The sequence below is a fragment of the Microtus ochrogaster genome, unplaced genomic scaffold, assembly GCF_000317375.1.
Source record: "Microtus ochrogaster isolate Prairie Vole_2 unplaced genomic scaffold, MicOch1.0 UNK1, whole genome shotgun sequence".
Lineage (NCBI taxonomy): Eukaryota > Metazoa > Chordata > Mammalia > Rodentia > Cricetidae > Microtus > Microtus ochrogaster.
This window is the reverse complement of record NW_004949099.1, coordinates 11,186,740-11,208,595: the sequence shown is the minus strand read 5'-3', so window position 1 is coordinate 11,208,595 and position 21,856 is coordinate 11,186,740. Positions and strand designations below refer to the sequence as shown.

Here is a 21,856-nt window from a genome sequence, read left to right as displayed (position 1 = left end):
AAAAAAAAAAAACAAAAAAAAAAAAACAAACAAAATCAAAAAGAAGCCTTGAAGATAGTCTAGTGTTATTCCAGGTGTCAGTCATCCAGATCTAGGGATTCAGATCTTTAGAAAGACTGACCTGTTCTGTGAGCTTTAGTAGACTGTATACCCTTCAGGGCTGATTGTCTCAAACTTCCTTTTCTTTCCATGGTCAGTGAGATAAGGACTGTGAAACCGTGTATCTTAAATGATTTGGGTCCCTCGTCAAACATTGAATTGCTGTCTTGCTGAAAACAATTTCTGTTTTAAATCTGTATTGTGTAGGGCTAGGGAAATTGCTCAACTGACCTAGAAAAACTTGAAATGGATCCCTGGAACCCATTCTACAAAAATAAAAAAGATTTTCTGAGTGATGGTGGCACACACTTTTAATCCCTGCACTCAGGAGGCAGAGGCAGGCACATCTCTGTAAGTTCGAGGTCAGCCTGGTCTAGAGAGCAAATTCCAGTACAGATAAGGCTAGACAGAGAAACCCTGTCTCATTCCTCCCACCTCACGAATAAATGTGGTAACATGGTGCTTGTAATCCTAGCTTTGGGGAGGTGGAGAGAGATGTATTCTTGGGGTTTTCTGGCCAGCCAGTCTTACCTACTCAGGGGCTTCCAGGTCAGTGAGAGCCCTTGTCTAAAAAACAAAAAAGATGACACCCAAGGAACAACACCTGAGGTTGTCCTGTGTATCTACATAGTGGTATTTCATTTGTATTTTAATAAATAAAGCTTGCCTGAAGATCAGAAAGCAAAACAGCCCCACTGGTCAGCCTTACAGACCAGGCAGTGGTAACACACACCTTTATTTCCCTTAGTCATAATAGTTACCTTAGAAACCAGGTGGTGGAGGCCTTTAATCCCAGTGGTGCGTACCTTCAGTACCAGAACTAGAGAGGATTATAAAATGGAAGGAGGCAGCTCTCAGTCTCAGTCTCATTCTGAGATTCCTAGAGGCAGGTTCGCCATTTCAGACTGAGGTAGAGGTAAGAGCCAGTGGCTGGTTGCTTTGCTTTTTCGATCTTCAGGTTGAACCCCAATATCTGTCCCTAAAATTGTATTAATCATGCCTCCTTTGCACCCAACATAGGGCATGAATTTACAAAAAAGTTGTTTTCCTGAGGCATTTTAGACACCAGCCCAAGCCAGAGCTGGGATTGGTAATTGGAACCCAAACCTAGCCACCTCAGTTTGGGAGAAGTGCTAGAGCCCTGCAGCCATCCAGTCTGGCTTAGCTTCCTCTCCTGCTGCGCTCATCCTTGCTGCCACCCCATGAAGCACCCACAAGTCTTCCCACGGTGCCACGTAGCTTCCTGTGCTTCTGGCAGTCCTGCATCTTGCCCCCAGCCTCACTTGCATGCAGCTCCCACAAAGCTTGGTACCTAGAAAACTACTCCCACATTTAAAAAAATGGATTTTGGATGTTTCATTTAAAAAATGGATTTTGGATGTTTGTCTTTGTTTAGAGTGTTGGTTACAAGTCGTTATGGACAATGGTCAGGAAAAAAGCTAAACAAAGGAGATGAGATTCAGAGTTCTTGTTTTGAAAAGAAAAGAAAGTGGGAAGTTCTGTGGGACAATGCTCTTATGCCCTGTAGATTTGCTACTCATATTGGTTTAATAAAATGCTGATTTTCCAGTAGCCAGGCAGAACTATGGGCATGGCAACCAGACTAGGAGAATTCTAGAAAGAGGAAAGGCTCTGTCTGCAGTCGCCACCCAGTTACAGAGGAAGCAAGATGAGAATGCTGCACTGAGAAAAGTCCCAAGCCATGTAGCTGAGTATAGATAAGAATTAGGGGTTAATTTAAGTTGTAAGAGCTAGTTAATAATAAGCTTGAGCTAATAGGCCAAACAGTATGTAATTAATATGAAGCCTCAGAGTGGTTATTTCGTAAGTGGCTTCGGGAACAGGAGGAACAGAAACTTCTGTCTACACATCCATGTGGATATATGATGCGGCGTAATAACCAGGCTAGCTTAATATGAAATGAAGAAATAGCTTACAACACCAGGGATCCAGCGATGAAACCGGAAGTACAAAAGGGACGGACGGGGCTCACGCCCGCCAGATTTATACATAAACATTCGTCCGAGGCGAACACGCCCCCTTGGCCTGGGCTTCCCCTACAGATATACATACATTCCAACACACCTACTACACATGTGCATGCAAATGTATGCATGAGTGCTTACATGCATTCATGCCTACTTATATGCATTTACACATGCACATATACCAGCTTACATGTGTGCACACAATGCATGAAACACATAACTGCTTGTATATCTACAGAAATACCAATACACTTACTTACTTACAAAAACAAACATAAAATTTTCTATAGTGTGAACTAGCATTGAGTCCTCAATGCCCCTTGGCTAACATTACCAATGAGGAAGAGTTTGTTCATTCATGTGTCTGCTGCAGACGTCATGGTAGAAAGTGCAATTTTACTCCCAGACACATTTAATGCTAATTGATCCCTGTTTTTCTTCTTTCTGTGTCTTTTAAAAACAGGTTTTCTAAGCTGAAGCAGTTTTTGGGAGCTGCCGATATGGTTGGTCTCAGCTACGAAGGATTTGCAGCCACTCTGCAGAACATTCTGGAGTAACAGTGTTTGATTGGAACCATACCTTGTGAACTCTCTAAGGTAAAATAGTTAACTTGGTTTTAGTAGCCACCAAGTGGTGGAGAGTTGATGAAGTTTTCTGGAAGCCTTTAAAAATACATTTAGAAATTTGGATAATTGTCAAGCTGGGTGGTGGTGGTGGTGCTCACATTTAATGCTAGCACTCAGGAAGCGGAGGCAGGAAGATCAGTCTCTGAGTTTGAGGCCAGCCTGGTCTACAGAACAGGTTCCCAGACAGTCAGGACTATTACACAGAGAAACCTTATCTTGAAGGGAAAAACAGGAGAGCTGTCATTCTTTTCATTTTAGCACTGTCTTTGAAATGAAGTCATTTTAATGTGCAAAATCCAGGGGGAGAAGAGGAGGCACAGAATTATGTCTGAGTATCTCTCCTGCCTACCTCACTGTCCAGCCCTGACATTTCTGTATGGAACCACAGCATCTTTGGGCGGGGGATGGGGGTGATATGGGAAGAGTATCTCACTCTGTAGACCAGGCTGGCCCTGAGCTCACAGAGAACAAACTGCCTGCCTCTGCTTCCCCAGTGCTGGTGAGAGGCCTGTGGGCCCATACCTGGCACTCACAGCTGTTGTTTAGCAAACGCTTGTTTAGGAGCAGAGGAACCTGGTATCTAGAACGGGTTCCTGTAAGGATCTGGCCGAGGGACCCAGGCGTAGGATTTGGAATGTCTCTTCTGGGTCTTCTCATTTGGGGGACTTGTTTGGATTCAACAGGAAAATAGAAATCATTCAGGATAATGTGAGGCAGAGGGCAGTGAACCCAGGGGACTAGTTATACATGGGCCAGATCAGAGACACTGGGCAGATGATCAGAGCAGCCCGGCATCCAGACTTTGGGAAGCCAGGTTGATACAGCCCCCTCTTGAATGTGGGAGGTACCATGGTTAACATGGGTCACCTCTTTGAATAGGTTTTAAGCACAGGGCAAAGGTAAAGGGTTTTGAAGATGTAATTAAGATCTTAGATAATTGATCTGGAGTTTGACAGCATGTGCTTGTCTTCCACCCAACTGAGTTATTCAGGTGAATCCTAAAATGGGACTGTGATTTCTTTGGAAGAATAGTTATGACCGAGACAGGGCTGGGAGATTCCACCCATCAAACCTTTAGGGCCCAAGAAAGCTCCCGGTCAGCATTATAACATGGCGATCTCAAAAACAAAGGCCAAGGACATGCTTTCCAGTATCCCAGGGACTGATTTTCTGGTTGGGCCTCTAGCTGAGGACCTTCCTTTCCTGGTCCAAGTGTGGTGGGGAATTGAACCCAGGACTTTAAGGTTCTCAGGCCTCCAGCAATGACCAAAAGACCCATGCCAGACTCCCAACTTCCAGGAACCGAGCTCCTAGTTTTGACTTAATGTCAGCTGGTAAGTTTAGTCATTTGCTTCAGAAGTCCTCGGCACTCTTTTCATAAAGAGAAGCTTGGCCCCTCACTGCCTTAGAGGGTCTGCATGAGAACACAGGGCCCCTGTCCTCTGCCTCAGAGCACATGCCTAAAGGGAGGCTAAGCCCTGGAGCAGCTTGAAAGGTTTCAAAGCTGAAACCATGTGGGCCTCATGCCGATTTGAGATGCTGTGGTTTATCAATTATGTAAACCTTAGGAGAAGCAAAGAGAATGAAAATTTCACATTTGATCTTCTCGTTGTTGTCGAGACGGTGTCTTTTGTAACTCAGGAGGGCCTTGGACTTACTATTTAGCTAAGGATGATGGAAGACTTCAGACCCTTGCGCCTTCACTTCCCCAGTGCTAGGCTAACAGGGTTGCACCATCAAGCCTAGTTTTACATGATGCTGGAAACCGAACCCTGGGCTTTGTATATGCTAGGCAAGAACTCTACCAACTGCAACACTTTGATCAACTTTCGGTGGAATATTCTCTCTCCTACAGAGCAGTTTAAGTTCCAACTGTTAACTGCACAGCTGCCACCGATCTAATTGTTTCAAAGGCATTTTCCTCTTATTCTAGGGTTGAGAATCCAGAGGACTGTAAACTGGGTTAGCAGGACCTCAGGCACTAGCCAGTGTAGGTGGGGGGTGGGGACATGGAGACCCATCTCTAGGGAGCTGCCATTTCCTGGAAAAGCTGTTCCTCAGAGTTCCAGCAGGAATTTTTCAAGGAAGTGGATTCTGGTCTTCAGTCTGCACATTTTATATGTGGACAACCAGTTTGTCTTAAGAGTAGTACAGATGGGGCAGAGGCAGAGACAGGTGGATCTCTTTGGATTCAAGGCCAGCCCAGGCTACGTGTGAGAGTCTCAATAATAATAAAAAAAGAAATTATATAAACAAACAAAACGATTGCAGGCAGGATCAAGTTTCTTGTTTTTTTTTTTATTTGTAGCAATTAGTGATTCAAACAGAGAACACTTGAACATATCTGCAGAGTGGAGTTTAGTTCCCTGTGACCACAGAACAAATGAGCTCACTTAGCAGATCCTAGGGGCTGGGCAACAGTTTGAAAGGGCGAGAAGTCAATGCTATGTGTCACCTTTAACTTGGACGTCTTCAGAGATGATCTGAGAGTCTCATCTTGGCCTGGCTGCTTCAAAGGCAGACTTGGTCGCAGATCCATGAGCAATGCGACATCTTTTTTTAAATGATGCATCCGACCGAAATATGAAAGTCTGAGGGAGAGGGCTGGGCTAGAACCTGTGCCTGGAAGTGCTTGCTGGGGCTTCTGGGACTGAGATGTGGCTCTTTGCAGACATCTCTGGGTCAGCTGCCAGCTGGCATCCTTGAGGGATTTTCCTTTGACTCCCTCTGAGGGTTACTCAAATGGTGATCCAATCCCACCTGCCAGGTTTTGCCTCTGCCCAAGAGTGGCTATGATCTTCACAGGTCCCACTATTACCATGAACCCTGCCTTCTCAGACTGATCACCTGCCGATCACAGATATCTGTAAAGAACTCTATCTGTGTCAATGTACACAGACATTTTTCTTTTCAGTGTTTCTCAGACATCGCAGAAAGGCAGCGATGGCTGTAGCTTTGATATCATTTGGGGAATCACAAGTAATCTAGAGATGATTTTTAAAGTGGACAGGAAGCATGAGTCTATGTAGAAGGTTGCAGTTATACAGGAGTGGGCTAATGTAGGAGGTGTACGGGTTTGTGCTGAAGAGGAGGTCTGTGGCTGCACAGGAGGTATGCAGTACTGGAGGCAGTGTGAGATTATACAAGAGTGGTGAGCGTGTAGGGGAGGCGTGCTGGTGTATATGGAGGTAAGGATACAGAGGAGGTGTGAGGCTATAGGGGAGGTACCGCAGAGGAGGTTATGCAGAAGATATGTGTGTCTATAGGAGGTGTGTGCTTGTATAGGGGAGCGCGGTTATAGAAGAGGTGCGCTGCTTGTTACAGAGGACGGGTGAGCGTGTACAAAAAAGTGTGTGGTTAGGAGGTGTGAGTTTATATAGGAAGTATGCAGCTATATAGGAGGTGCATGCTTGTATAGGGGGTATGCACTTGTACAGGATGGGTGACATTACATAGCAGGTGTGCAGGTTGTAGGCAAATGCTGCCCTAATTCTTGGGAGGGACTGGAACAATACCGTTTCAGGTATCTGGGAATCAATTGGCAGAGTTCTAAGGCAGGATTGTGCATAAAGAAGGCTTCCTTGGTCCACTGTGACAGCAGATACTATGAGACATGTGCCAGGCCTAAATTAGTGAGCGCATATCAGGTGTTTTGACTTTTGCTGTATAAGTCAGCAGAGAGAGAAGCCTTGTAAACAGAGACCATGCTTTCATTTCCTTGCTTCCCAGACCCGAATAACCACACAGAAACTATATAAATTACCACAGTGTTTGACCAATGGCTCAGGCATGTTTCTAGCTTGCTCTTACACCTTAAATTAACCCATTTTTATTGACTTAAGTATTGCCACAAGGCTGTGGCTTACTAGTAATATTTTGGCATCTTTCTCTTTCGGCTGCTATGTGAAGTCTCTCTGACTCCGCATTCTTCCTGCTTGGATTTTCCACCTCGCTATATTCTGCCTTGCCATAGGCCAAAGTAGCTTCTTTATTAACCAATGGTAGTAAAACATATTCACAGCATACAGAGGGGAATCCCACATCATCTAATCTTGCATGGGACCTGAGTTTAGTTTCTAGCACATGCATAGGAGCTCACAACTTCTCTCTCTCTCTCTCTCTCTCTCTCTCTCTCTCTCTCTCTCTCTCTCTCTCCTACCCACACCCCCACACATATGCATGACATGCACACACATATACACACCTTTTTAAAAGGTCATTTTAAAAGTCAAAGTAGAAAAAGTCAATCAAATTTAATTTCCTTACAATAGTTAGGAAGATATAAAGTAGGAAGTCCGAATAGAGCATTTTGATAGTCCTTTATCCTTGTGAGTGAGAGAGAGAAAGAGAGAGAGTATATGTGTGTGTGTATGTATAGGTGTGCTGTTGTGGTACATGTGCTCACGAATGTGCAAGTATGTGTGCCTGTGTACATACAAGCAGAGGGAAGACACTGGATGCTCTCTATTATGGGCTGGCAGCCAGCGAGCCCCAGGGAGTCTACAAGATCTGCCCCCTTCTCAACATTGGGGTTGCAGGTGTATGTGTAGCATATTTGCCTTTTTTCTTGGGTGCTGAGGGACCAGTTCAGGTCCTCATCTTGCACAGCTAGTGGCATCGCTACTGAGCCATCTTTTTAGCCCCTGCTGGTCCTTTTGTTTGCTTATTTTTGTTTTAGAATAGAGGATATAACCAATGTGAGAGGAATTATCTTAGGGAACTCTTGATACTGTCCATGCATATGAGAGTAATTTATTTTTATTTCTATTTGTTCCATAGTTAAGCCTACCTTGAACTCATTAAATAGCCATTAATGACTTTGAACTCAGTGATGCTCTCAAGTCCTGAAATTAAGGTGTGAGTTACCAAACCTGATGCTTTTTTTTTATACTGGCCTGTTTTCCCACCTGAGTCCATGATTTGTGTAATGAACTGTGTATCACATCTGGCCCAGAGGGTCTTGCTATACAGACTAAGAACCCCAAGTTTTTGGGTCACATATGCACATTCTTTTGGGTTTTTTCACACCTAGAGAGCCTGTGCACTCACTTTGAAAATGGTTCTTTGTTCTATGTTTTGAGATACGAGAGAATACGACCCCATGTTTTATCAGGGCAACTTTCACTGTTACTTGGAGATTCCTAAGCAGACTCTCACCCAGGCATGGTGTTAACTCAGAAGACTCCTAGTTATGAAATGCATTTGTTGAAAGCAGAGTCTGTGGTTGGTGCAAATTGAAGCTTGCCAGGTTTATAGTTTCCTTGGGGGAGGGAGGATGGAGTCACACCTTGAGGTCTTTCACTGGCTCCTCTCTGTTTCCCTGCGCGGGGTGGGCCAAAGAGCTTGGCCTATCTCACCCTCATGACTGGGGCCTTGTTTCTCCCCAGGATGAGAGTCTGTGCTAAATGGAGGCTGCCGCTGTCACCCTGGCTGCTCATGGCCTGTGTGCTAATGGTCTGCTGTAAGCTGTCGTCCGTCACGAGCCAGCACCTCCGGGGACAGGCAGGTAAGCCCTTTAAGCTCATTATGTACTGCTGAGATCAATTAATACAATGCTTTGACATGCCGGAGTCCACACTTCAGACACAGGTGCTTGACAAGAGTTTGACTGGCGTGTAAATAACGGTAGAGCCACGGACAGATAGGGCCCAGTGGCTTATGCTGGAGCAGGGCTGTTCTGGATGTCTTCGCTAGGTCTTGTCCAGGCTCTCCTTTGAGTTTTAACTTTGATTTTCATGGGTGTGCTTTTGTGTTAGTAGTGCTTTTTCTCTGAATGTCAGGAAGTCTGTAGCACTCTGTGTGTGACTGAGCGTGTGTAGCTGCCCGAAACTCAGGGTCAGGTGACACAGGGTTGTCCTAAGAGGACCTGTCAGCTAACTCAAGACCCTCCTGAGACACCTGGAGAAAATAAGTTGAATGAGGGACATAATGAAGGAGAGAAGAAAAGAAACGACAAAATAAAGAAAACAGCCAGGGTAACCTTTGCATTTTCATGGCCCGTAAAGGGAAGTGTGTCTAAACCTGGAGAGACAGCTGTTCTGGTAATTTCTAGTGAAAGTCATGTCTGTGTATTGCCGTTTAAAGTTAATTTTATAGCGCTGTGTGAACTAACAGGCATCGTGGTGTAACTGTCATGGTTATAGAGCGCTGTGCTTTGTGTAGAGTTGCCCCAGCTCCTCTCTTGTGACCCTTTTAGCTTCTCTCGTTACCCTCTCCCTTCTCTGCAAACAGCCCCTCCTGCATCCACGTCACATGGGCATCTCTGCAGAACTCCAGGTGCACTTAAGAAGTCCAATTCTGCATAAGAGAGACAATGTGACATTTGTCTTTCCTCCTCCAGTACTGTCCCTTGATTCTCCTGAGCTCCCTGGCAGTATTTCCCATTCTGGCCTTTTGTCTGCCTCCTATCCATCACGAAGAACCCTTGATCTCCTCCTTCCATGATGCGATGCTGTGTGCCACAACAGGCCCAGGAAACGACCCAAATCACTACGGCTTAACCCCTCAGGTGCCATCTGGAGTTCCAAGATGCCGAGAGACTTTGGTTCCTGACTGAAGGCATGTTGGGAAAGTCCATAGTGAGGTTACTGGAGGCCACAGCATACGTGGATGAAAGTGGTCACTGGAGTCATATGTAACGTGAGACTTGAGATCAGGCAGTGGGTATGACTAACTGCAATATTGTCAAATATGCAATATTGCTTTTTTTTTCTTCTTTAGTATTGGGGGCTGGACCTATCACCCCCAAGCACTCTACCACTGAGCTATATCCCCAGCACCTTTCATCTTTGTTTACAAACCACAGGCTATGACTTATCATCCAAATGCCTCTCCTGGCTTCCAGATCACACTCTGGAAATTGCAGGCTGAACAAATAAAACAGCACGTGTCTGATAAGGATAAAATCACCAAGACTCCAGCTGACTCACAACTTAGCCCTGTGATACAGGGGGATGTTTATTTCTCACTTTCTTTGGGGATTTCCAAGCCACTCTGGCTCAGGAGTAGAATATACTTAGCCTAGGAACACAAGTGATGATAAAAATGGCCTCCAGGAAAATACTTCTCCTTTTGTATCATGCATCTATATTGATATATGAGGATTTATATTTAAGCATAGGTTCTGCATGTGAGAGAGTACATGTTGTTTTGAGCAGCGATCTTACAATGTGTTCTATTGCTATATAAGCTCTTTTTTTCTTATTGATGTGACAGAATATTGGACAAACACAGCTTAAGGGATGCTGGAGGATAGAGGAGATATAGCCTATCAGGTGGGGGAAGCTGGCAGCGGGCATCTCTATGGCAGTGGGAACGTGAGGCATCTGTTTGCATCTCAGTGGCTCAGGAAGCAGACAGAGAAAGGGCTGGAACCAAGAAAGGGCTGTAAAGTGACCTCACCTAAAGTGAACCACTTCTCCTAGCTGGGTCCCATCTTCTAGTGGTCCCACAAATTTCCCGAAGACCACCACCAAGGTGGGAATCAAGGTTTGCAAACATATAACTAAACACAAAGCTTGTGAGGAACCTTCCAAGCCACACTATTGCCCATATTACCCCAAACATTTGAGGCTCAAGTAGTCTTCTTGATTCAGTCTTCAGAGTAGCTAGGACTCCTATGGTACTTGACTCTGGGCAGGAAGATTGTGAGTTCAAAGTCAGCCAGCACTATACAGACAGACCTTGTGTCTCCCCTGCTCCTGAGAAACTATAAAGTCTGAGCCTTAAATTACATACACATCGGAAGTGCTAATGCCCCTGTCCACAGACTGCTATGTCTGGGAAATTGGAATGATGCTATAGCCCACGCCCAGACAGAGATCACACCATGCTTTTTCCCCTCTCCCTTACTCTGACATGATAAGGGTGGCTACAGTTTTAGGCTCAAGATAATTTCTTAAATCTCTCACAACTCAATTTTCTCCCCTCAAGTGACAGTTTGATGATGAGAAAAATAATGATTGAAGGTTTGAGGAATCAGCATAAAATCAATACCACTAGACTGTCGTGGAGTGTCTACAGGTAGTTGGTATTGTACTGTGTGTCTTTTGATGAGTTCGTTTAGGGGGCCAGAGAGTTTGAAGTCATTGATCTTATCTGTTTAATGCACATCTGTTTTCTAGAATAGAGCTTGGTAAAATATGGCAGTGGGTGCATTATCAACAGATTTCCAGGTACCAGGCTGGGGTAGGGGATGTTGAGGAGAGATAAAAACTTTAAGGAAGGTGACTGGGTAAGCGGCTGGCTCAGTTGATTAAGTGTTTGTCATGCAAGCAAGAGGACCTGAGATTGGACCTCCCAACAGACAGTGTTTGTCCCTAGAAGCCCAATGCTAGAGTGGTAGAGACGGGAAGATGCTGGGGGCTTGCTGGCCAGGCAGCCTTCTTGAACCAGGAAGCTCCAGGTTCAATGAGAGAGAGGTCCTGTTTCAAACAATAAGGTGGAAAATAATTGAGGAAAACACTTGATGTTGACCTCTGGCCTACAGCAGGCATGTATACACACCCACACAAACAAGTATATGCACCACACATTCATGCATGCATGCATGCATGCACACACTCACACATGCATGCAAACACACTTGAAGAAAATAGGTGTAGTAGTTTGAATGTCATTGGCCCCCATAATCTCATAGAGAATGGCATTACTGGGAGGTGTGGCTTTGTTGGACTAGGTATGATCTTGCTGAAGGAAATGTGTCACTGTGGAGGTCTCATACATGCTCAAGACATGTCCAGTATCTCAGACTACTTCCTGTTGCCTGTGGATCGATATGTAGCAGCTTCTTCTCCAGGACCACGTCTGCCTGGTCTGCCTGTACACTGCCATGCTCCCCGCCATGATGATAATCGACTGATCCTCTGAAACTGTAAACTGCCTTCTCAATTCAGTGTTTTCTTTTAGAAGAGTTGCTGTGGTCACAGTGTCTGTTTACAGCAACAGAAACCCTAAGACAATAGGCTGAAGTCAAACTTCCCATTTCATCTGTAACAATCCTTATTTTATGTATAACTTTAAAGTCAAGAAATAGACAACTCTATAGTTAACTCTAAATTAAGAGCAGAATTGTTCTCAAGAAGGGCAGATAGTATCTTCCATTATAGCAGAAGTTGGACTATTAGAAGCCATGGTAAGGGAGCTGCACAAAGCCTTGGTTAAGCCTGCTGGAGAAATAGCAGCCATAACCTGGGATTTCTATATGGATGGGTTCCTTTGGCTTCTCAGCACAGATGCCCACTTGTGTTCTCTGACTGTTGGAAGTCCTCTGTGGTTAATTCCTGAAATTTAATGCCTATGATCATATATATAAGTGACCACAAGGGAATCAGGGCTTATCTCTGCCTCACAGGGACTCTGATTTGCAGGCGAGGTTTGTTCTACCTGGAGAGTCATCTTTTGTAGACAAGCCATGGAGACTTCCTCGTTTCCACTTTGACCTCCACACTGCCATGCATCTGCCCAGAGTGAGGGCTCCTGAGTTCCATCTGAAGTCTTACTCTTTTGAAGGTCTCAGAAGCTGTGTCCCATTCCTGTAACATAGTGAACATTAAACTGTTTATGAATAGGCTGCCTGCTTTCATTCATCACCAAGCGGCTGGCTGTATAGTTTTATGCCGATGGTAAAAATCCCAAATCATTTAGGGAAGTATGAAAGAGGTCTTTTTGTTGGCTGTATATGTGTACACATATAAGAACATGTGTGCACACTTGGATATGTGCCATGCACTCTATTTTGTAACCTACTCTTATCCATTTCACAGTAGAGTCTGGAAGTCTTCTGATATGGGTGTTTGTTGGCATCTACTCCTCTGTGGGGCACTGTAAGTTCATCCAGCGTTTGGGCACAGCTTCAGTTATTGGGTCGCCCCAGTGTGGGTGAGTTTGCTATCAGATTTGCACAAGGACACGCCTCCTGACTGAGAAGAAATTGTGCTAGTGAATTGACTAAGTTAGCGATGTGAAGGTGTTAATGAGATTCAGTTCATTGGGACAAATATACAAAACAAATGTTTTTCAAACAAAAATGACATTTTTTTGTGTATCGGCGTAAATAAATGCAAGGTAGATATTAAAGAATATATACAGCTTTAATGTTTAAATAAACTTACAGAACCGAGGTTCCCGTCTGTAGCCGTTTCACAGGAGGCAGGAAAAAAGGGACCGCGTAGGCTCCATGAGCCCAATTTATCAGTCAACATTCGCCTGAGGTAAACCCGCCCCCTAAAGGGGCTGGCTTAACCCTACATTTTTGGCTTATGAACCACAGATGAATATTCCGGTTGCCTACATTAACAGTGTTTTTGGGGGCCCGTGGTATGTGGGAACTCTTCAGCTCTCAGGTACAGATGGCTTCTGAGGAGACAAGGGAAGCCAGGAAGGGCTGGCTTGGGAAGTGGCAATGGGGCAGGCTGAGGTGTAGATATCATGGCTTCACTTTCTTGCCATTGGCTGGGGCTTAGAAACCTGACCATACCTGCCTTTAAGGGGGGAGGACTGGAGCGTACTGTAGCTGCAGGCCCAGGAAGAGGAGGTGAACATAAGTTTTGCTGAGTCCCAGAGTGCCTTCCAGAACCTTCCAATGTATTCACACTTTCAAGGGCAGTGCCAGGAGTTGGAGCTGATGCTCCCCCCAGTCCTCTCTATGTCTTTGGGCACTGTTGTCCTGAATTTTCAAGTACTGTAATGGGACTTGGTGTCTATGTGTAGGGATAGCCCAGCCCATTGGGGGGGGTGTGTTTGCCTCAGGCTAATGTTTATGTATAAATCTGGCGGGCATGAGCCCTGCCGGTCTCTTTTTTGTATCTTCTGCTCATCACTGGATCCCTGGTGTTGTAAGCTATCCCTTCATTAAAATTTGCTGTTTTATATTAAGGTAGCCTGGTTATTATGCCACTTACAGTTTGGCGCCCAACGTGGGGTTTTTCGGATACCTGCCCCGAATCAGAGCCTCCTGGGTGGCGACTGCTGGGAACCAGCGGCCCCCTCCTCCGGAGGCCTCTCCCTCCATGCAGATTGTACCCTCTCAGCACAGCTCCTTGCCTGTCCGCTCTGCCCGACTACAGCGGCAGAAGCAGCTGAGCTTCTGAGTCACTGAACATCTGCAATGACTCGATTTTTCCTGGCGCTTGCTAGAAAGTCGGCAAATGGGACTTTTGAAGGGTGACTCGGCCCCAGTGGTTCGGCGGATAGCTGAATCGCCCCGCACGAGTCTGTGTGCCCCGCCCTGCCCGACAGTGGTGCAAGTGCCTCTGTATTCAGCCCCCCCCCCAGCACCTAGCAGTAAATAGTGTGATCAGTACCCAATGCCACTCCGCGCACGTGACTGCCCTGTGTCCCCTCCCCGCGGGTGGCCGAGTCTGGCCTTGACTCTGCCCTATTTCCTGGCCCTCCCCCCTGCTGCTTACAGTTAACTTTCAGTTTTGGGTTTTGAGTAGACTTTTCAGACCGGCTCTGACTCCTGCCACGTGGATTCACATGTACTTCGCCACCACAACCATCTGCTGGCAGGAAATGGTCATTACAGGTAAAAAATTTCCTTTATAAATAAAAATAAATACAGATTTGATTGAAAATGTCTGAAAACGTTACCATTCAAGACTTTAACAGCCTTTTTGATTGTACCATGTGGGAGATTTTACAAGAGGTGTCTGTCACCCCACATCTATGGATCTTTCTGGGATTCATAGTTTTCCTTGGTACTATATGGTTTGATAATAGAAATATAATAAAGTCTTTAAGAGACGAATCCAGGATTCTTAAGGCAGAGGTTGAACGCTTAAAAACAATTGAGAATGACAACAATCTCCTCAAGAATCAGTTTAAAGTTCTCCAGGAAGAGAACAGATCTTTGTTTAACATGACTCGATCAACTGAACAAAATTTAGAAAAGGTACAGGCTGATGTTAAGGAGAAATTCATTACTATGGAAGAGGAAACAGCTGATTTGGATCGTAAGCTTCAGTCCCTTTCTGTAGGAACTGAAACATTAACTGAGAGACTCAAAACTGCTGAATGTGACAATCAGATTTTGTCTAAAGCTTATGACAGATTGGCGGAAAGATTGTCAATACAAGAAGGCATGGTTTATGCCATACAAATTATGTCCAAAGATGAGATGTTATCTCTAATGGACAAACTTCATACTTTAGAATCCTCAATGAAGGTTTTGGAACATAATTCTGGAGAGGAGATTCAGACATTGCAGAAGGCAATGATAAATAGAATTGAAAAGATTGAGGAATTTCTAAATTTTGATGAAGAGGAGCAAAGGGTAGAAAGGCAAATTTTAACTCCATCTGTGGGTAAATCTCTCTGGGACAATTCCCACAAAGCTCTACCTACAGCTCTACCTGCCTTTCCAGTAATAACAACAGAGAAAGTGATTGGTTCCAGAAACCCTAGAGTCATCAAGGAAGATACATGAGAGCCTGTCTGTATGAATTATCTCAAAGAAATTAAACAGGCTGTTATGACTTTTGGGATGCACGCCTCCTTTGTTAAAGAGATGCTAAAATCTTGGGCCACAACAAACAGGGCCACGCCCTTTGACTGGCTTCAGTTAGCTTCTGCGGTACTTGGAAAAAATATAGAGAATAAAGTTAATGGTGTTAAAAAAGGTAAAGTCTTTATTTTTTTTTTCAAACCTTTCCCAACATCTATAAGCAGTTACAAATATCATTAGATCAATTGTAGTAAGAGCACAATGACATACATTGTTGTTATTAAATACCACTAGTTCCAGTCTCTGAGCAACAGTGACAGGAACCCCCATCTTCCCCCTTCTTAAGTGAAGAGGGGTTAATATTTTAATTAACGTGAGTTCTGTGTCCCAAAGGTTAAAACTGTTAGATGTTTAGTCTGCACCTTAGTTTCAAAGCAAACCAGAATTCAAACTGTAGAAGGAGCTCAGCATTAGTGCTTCAGGGCAGGTGGGATTCCTGGGTGAAGTGAGCTGGATTCAGCTATCTGGAGCAACTCCTGGCACTTATCTCAGCCGGGTCTCCCTGGACTCTCGAGGCAGAAGACACCTTGTAGAGTGGCGCAGCAGGTTTTGTTATTAGGCACTCCTCTCTGTGGGGGCAGGGAAGACCGGACCAAGGACCTCTCTCCAATTGCCTCTGGAACTCCTCTGTGGGGGTCTGTAGCCTCGACATCAGATCCAGCTTTTATTTTCTTTCGACGTCACCACTCCGCGTGTTGAGTTCTGAATCCTTTTCGGCCTCTCGCCTGGCAGCCGAAGATCCCGGGTTTCGGCACCAGTTGTGGTGAACTCCTCGACCAGCGAGGAAGAACAACCACCACACAAGGATTCTTCTCAAATCACGCTTTACTGAAGTGCACTTGGTTGAAGGAGAGCATGAAGCGAAGGGGGGCAGGAAACGAGAGAGCAGAGAGAGAGAGCAGAGAGAGAGAGAGAGAGAGAGAGAGAGAGAGAGAGAGATGAGAGAGAGGCCAAGGTAAAGTCTTTAAAGAGACAGAATAAAATGATAGAGTAAAAATAAGCCACGTAAAAATGGAAAATTCACAGAGTCTGGATTCTTTGTATTATTGTGTTTTCTTTAAAATTTTTGACTGTGAAGAAGCTAAGTACAGAGAGACATTTCATTATATGGGCTGCTAAGCTGAACCTGCACATATGTTCTAAAGGTATCTTGACTTCAGAATTTGGATCTAAGGTTATGATGCTTTGGAAAAGTCCTTCTTTTGTTTTTGCAGAGGATGAGACCCTGTGGATTTCTTCTATCCCAATATGGTATGATAGACCATGCCCTCCTGAAAGGTTGAACACCCTCAAAAAAATTACTTTGCTCAACTGCCAACTTAGATGAACCTAGCAGACAGGTTATCCCATAAAAGACCTGAATAACAGCACCCCCATTCAGCAGGAAGCAGTTTGGAGAGAAAAAACTGCGCCCATGTTCCCAAATATTGTTTTTAAATGTTCTTTTACATTTAAAGAGGGGAATGATATAGATATGAATAATTTACATTGGTATAAATTTTGCTTTATTGGTATTAAGGTCAATTTTGTTATATGTATATGTATTTCTGCTCTTGATTAAGGTATTGCGATTGTGTAGTTCATTTTAAAAATGTAATGTATAATTAGGAACTATAGGTTGTTAATGGATAATCATCAATAATAGTCAAGCTTATAGTCATGTTAGTTAGATTTTCTAGATATATTTCAGTTAGATAGGCATTCTTCATATCTTTCAAAGACTACAGAATATGGCATTTAAATGTTTTAATAACTTAGGGCTTTTCATGACAATGAGACATGTCTGCTCCTGGCAGCACCAATTTACTTTGAGAGGAAGATGGGCATTGAAGAGGATCCTTATGGAGTCTGATAGCCATTTGGGTAAGAAACTGCTCTTGCCTGGACTGATGCATAAACTGGACACAGAGAACCCTCAGAGAGAGGACTCCTGAACTTGCCTAAAGGTGAGATGTTCTTTTGGGGTTCCTGCTTCACAAAAGAATTCACGAGACATTCTGCAGGACACAGCAGATAGTGACTGAACTGTCTTTGAAAATTCCTGCTTCATGGAAATGTCTTCTGGATACTATGGGCCTGTAGGTGGAAGATGGATGCCCCAACGGTACAGAGGAACTTTGGATGACTGTCCAGGCAGCGAGATGTCTCTGTCATTTCTAGAGTTTGAAGTTTCTTAGTTCTTGTTTACTTAGGTAATATTATATCCTTCTGGAGTCTTTGATGGAGTTGAAGAATGGATAGATAATTATAGTTTTCCATTGTTATGATAAAGGATAAAATAGATATGAATATTATAACTGTAATTCTTGCTTGATAACTTTTGTTATATGCAATTTTACTATGTTAAAGTTAAAGCCTTTCTTTTTTGTTTAAACAGAAAAAGGGGAAATGGTGGAGGAGTTACTTTCATTTAATAAAGAAACTGCCTTGGCCCATTTGATAGGCCAACCCTTAGGTGGGCAGAGTAGACAGAACAGAATGCTGGGAGAAAGAAGCTGAGTCAGAGAGTCGCCATGATTGTCCCACTCCAGACAGACACAGGTTAAGATCTTCCCTGGTAAGCCACCTCGTGGGCTACACAGATTATTAGAAATGGGTTAGATCAATATGTAAGAGCTAGCCAATAAGAGGCTAGAGCTAATGGGCCAAGCAGTGTTTAAAAGAATACAGTTTCCGTGTAATTATTTCGGGTAAAGCTAGCCGGGTGGCAGGACGCAGCCCGCTGCTCCTATTACAACATCTGAGGGCTTGCATATCTCTGTGTCTCTGTCTCTTTCTCTCTTTTTCTCACACACACCAAGATGTAAGATGTTAAAGGTCTATTTTTATCCTGCATCTATTTTTCTATTGGCTTCATCCCTTGTTTGCTCTTTTTGACTCATGGAAGCTCTTATTGAAATCAGGACCCAGTCCCAGAGCATTGGGATTGTCCTCGTCCTTGATCCTTCTTCTGCAACTCCTGTTCTATCTTGTACAGTCCCCCCCCCCAATGACCACCAGGAGAAGAAAGCACCCCTTACATGGTCCTGTGCTATTAAAATTTCTATTTTTATGTGTTTTGAGTGTTTTGCCTGCATGTCTGTCAACATACCATATGTATGCATGCACTGCCCTCAGAAGCCAGAATCTTCTGGGACTGGAGTTACAGATGGTTTTGAGGTGCCATGTAGGTTCTGGAACTCAAACCTGGGTCCTCTGGAAGAGCAGCCAGTGATCTTAACCACTGAGCAATCTCTCCAGGTCCTTGTGGCATTTTCTTAGCGTTCAGCCCTCAGATGATGGGGAACTGAGAGTCCAGGAGAGGTGGGTGTAGTGTGCTGTGATGCTGTGAACCTCGTCTATCCTCACATCTGGGAGTGTGTCACAGGACATCTGACAGTGGGATCTAGTTGCAGAGTAACCTACAGGCACCTGGCTAGGATGGTCCAGAAAGCCTCCTGACTGTATGCCAGGGATATTAGCTGGTAATGGGGTATCAGGAATTGCTCAACGACTTAACTGCGCAAGAAGAGGCAGTTTATGATGAGATATTACACTCTTGAGGGTAGGGAAGTGGGTGGCATTAAAAAAAGTTTCGCCCCCCTCCCAGGGCCCGTTGTACAAAGAACTTGGGCTTTTATATGGGGGAAGGTACTTTTTGACTGATTTGTGTAGTGCAAGCCTTTTCATGTATATTTTGTTCCACGTAATTCTACATACACCATGTATCTCTTGTCTCATTAGCATCCTAAGTCTCCTAAGTGTGTTGTAGAATCATAAGAAGGTTACTTCTGACACAGGGCTGCCTGCCTGACTGTGCTGGTCGTGCATGCTGGTTTTGTTCACCTTGGGGATGTGTCTGTGTGTGTGTGTTGCGGGGGGCTTTTGCTTGGCAGACTTGTGACTTTCTAATCCGATATTGGTGCTTTTTCTCAGCCAATAGCATCTTTTCTCCACAAGAGGGCAGCAAACAGCGTCCCAGGAAGGCTGCAGGCTGGGAGGTGGTGAAAGCCAAGAGATTGGTGGAATTAACTCTTTAAAGACCTTCTGAAAGTTTTGTCCTCTGTAACCATGGTGACACGGAGACACAAAGCTTTCTAAATCCGTGGGACTTGTCTCTGGGGATATCCGAATATTTTAATGTAGATTTTCCCTTTAACGACACATGTCTTTGCAGGTGGATCTGATGCTGGAGATTTGGGCGCTAGGGGTTTCTTTGCTCATTTTCATAGTTCTGTTTCCCCAGAAGACAGTGTGTCTGAGTTGGGCCTTCTGACTGAACGCTGTGGTGCCTGCCTGGCGTCTGCTCAGTATACACCTCACAGAAAGACCCAGAAAATCTGGAGCAGTCCTAGCAATCAGGCAGTACAGGAAGTTAAGTACTGGGGGGCTGGGGTCCAACATAGCTCGAATTCTGTCCCATCTTGGTTGTGCGACTATGTCCAGGCCATTTAACCCCTCTGAGCGTGTTTTATGAGCTAGACCATGAGACAGCTGTCACGCCTACCTATGTCAGGTTGCCGGAATGACTGACGGAGAACAAACAGGCAGAAGGGCCAGAGGATATCAAACACATCGGAAGTGGACGCTGTGAGAGGTGCACAGATAACAGACTCTGAAAGGTCATGCACCCGAGAAATGAGCGGAAGCTGTGGGCTCTCTAGGGAGATGTGATCGGTGTCTTCCGAGTTCAAAACTTTATGTTCTATAAGGAAAACATCTTGCTTATCAGTGCTTTGGGAACGCTTATGAGAATGAAGAAAGTAGGTTTTTGTTTGTAGAACACCAAGTTGCTGCTCAAATTGTAGAAAGAGGGGATTAAAGGCCTTGCTATGTTGGGGTGCAGAGTGGCCCAGGCTAGCCTTGAGTGACTGGTTGCTAGTTGCAGACCAGGGTGCCTCTCTGAGCTAGGGGCCAGGAAGATGTTGATGGCCAGGGAAAGTCTGCAGTGCGTTCCCACCCGGGAGCGAGCAAGGACTACTTGTGTCTGTTGACTGAGGGCACCTCTTGTTTCAGTTGTTTCAATCTTTGGGGAACCCCCAACCTCTTTGGGCCGCAGACCCGTCTTTTGGAAGATGAGGATAGAGAAAGAGGCCAAAACTGATCTTCACAGGGTGGTGAGAGGGGTCAGTTAGATTATGTAGGAAGCCCACAGAGCACACAGGCCGACTTTATTAAACACTACCTTCTCTATTTCAACAGGGTTTCCTTCCTGGTGGCTCTGGGTTCTTTATGTGGACGGAGAAATTTCAGTTTCCTGTTGTTTTCTCTGCTATAAATGCCAATACAACACACAGTATGGTGTTGTTTATCATTATTTTAACTTCGTTTAAATTCTTTGAAGAGTACTGGTTGCATTACGGTAGTGACCTGTGCTTCAGTCACTCTGAGGACACTCTCGCGTTAACTGGCTCATTTATCCTTACGCATTCTTACGGAAAGCTCGTTTCTTCTAAGATGCCAATTGTGCGGGGAATAGTGTTTCTATTACACGAGAGTTCTTTGGTGAGTTTCTACTCTACCATGTTTGTTTTGCAAATGATAAAAGCTGCACATTATGGTTGTTATTATTTCAGTTTTAGTGATTTCCCTGCACTGCTGAAGTTTTGACACTAGAGGGCAGGCGAGGCTTAGAATAGCTGATAGCACCTCCGCGCCCCCTCCCTACGACTTTTTCTGGCCCCTTTAAAAAAAATACAAAGAAACCACTGTAATTAATTTTACTAAAGCACTTTTAAATCCCATACATTCAAATAATTATCATGTAAACCTGTGACCCTTGTCTCTTGAGGAATCAATGACAGGGTGTGTCCAGAACTGACTATAGAAAATAATTCAAGTTGATGAATTGGGTTCTTTTGTTATTGTTGTTTTTTGTTTGTTTGTTTGTTTGTTTTTTGAGACAGTGTCTTACTAAGTAGCCTTGGCTGGGCTGGAGCTTGCTATGTAGACCACGCTGGTCTTGAACTCTCAGAGATCCATGTCCCCTCCTTCCTGCTTATTCGGACTAGAAGTGCCACCACCATGTCTGGCTAAGGAACTGATTCTTAGCATTCTATTTTTAGGTATCAGAACTACAAGTATTAATATTTTCCTGGCCTCTGGAGTGTATTATTTGTGTCTCTTCATCTCATTTAATTCTTCTTATGTGTTATATGTATGATTTCCTCTTTCTTCCTCTTTTTTTTCTTTTCTCTTTCTCTAAAGTATCTGCTGGATTTTAGTGCCAGATAAGCAGGGCTTCCACCTCACGTTGTAAAGGGCAGGGAGAGGTTCTGTTTTTAGAGAGTTATGTGTGCATTTTCTGCAAAAGTAGGTATTTTTTTTTCATTTATGTGTGTGTGTGTGTGTGTGTGTGTGTGTGTGTGCACAGCAACACTTGTGTGGAGGCCATAGGACAACTTGTGGGATTGGGTTCTCTCCTTCCACTCTGTGTGTCTCAGGGACTTCAGTCAGGCCATCAGGCTCAGTGGCACGTACCTTTGCCCACAAATGTAAACTAAAATGCTTGGTGGCAAGTATCTTTACCCACTAAGGTCCTACTGACCCATGTAACAGCATGCTTTTAAGGAAAGAGTCCTGGTAAAATAATTTGAAATAGAATGTGCAGAACTCTGTGTGTGTGTGTGTGTGTGTGTGTGTGTGTGTGTGTGTGTGTG

At 44.4% G+C, this 21,856-nt stretch overlaps 1 protein-coding gene across 1 annotated transcript in view; it reads left to right on the top strand.

The window, feature by feature from the left end:
* The window catches only part of Fam19a4 (family with sequence similarity 19 member A4, C-C motif chemokine like), a 213,652-nt gene that overhangs the window by 41,986 nt on the left and 149,810 nt on the right, over positions 1–21,856 (top strand). The window contains exons 2-3 of the mRNA XM_005364921.3: positions 2,551–2,683; positions 8,101–8,219. Of these exons, the coding sequence (XP_005364978.1) occupies positions 8,102–8,219 (118 nt within the window). The 5' untranslated portion in view covers positions 2,551–2,683; position 8,101. The remainder of the gene's footprint in view (positions 1–2,550; positions 2,684–8,100; positions 8,220–21,856) is intronic.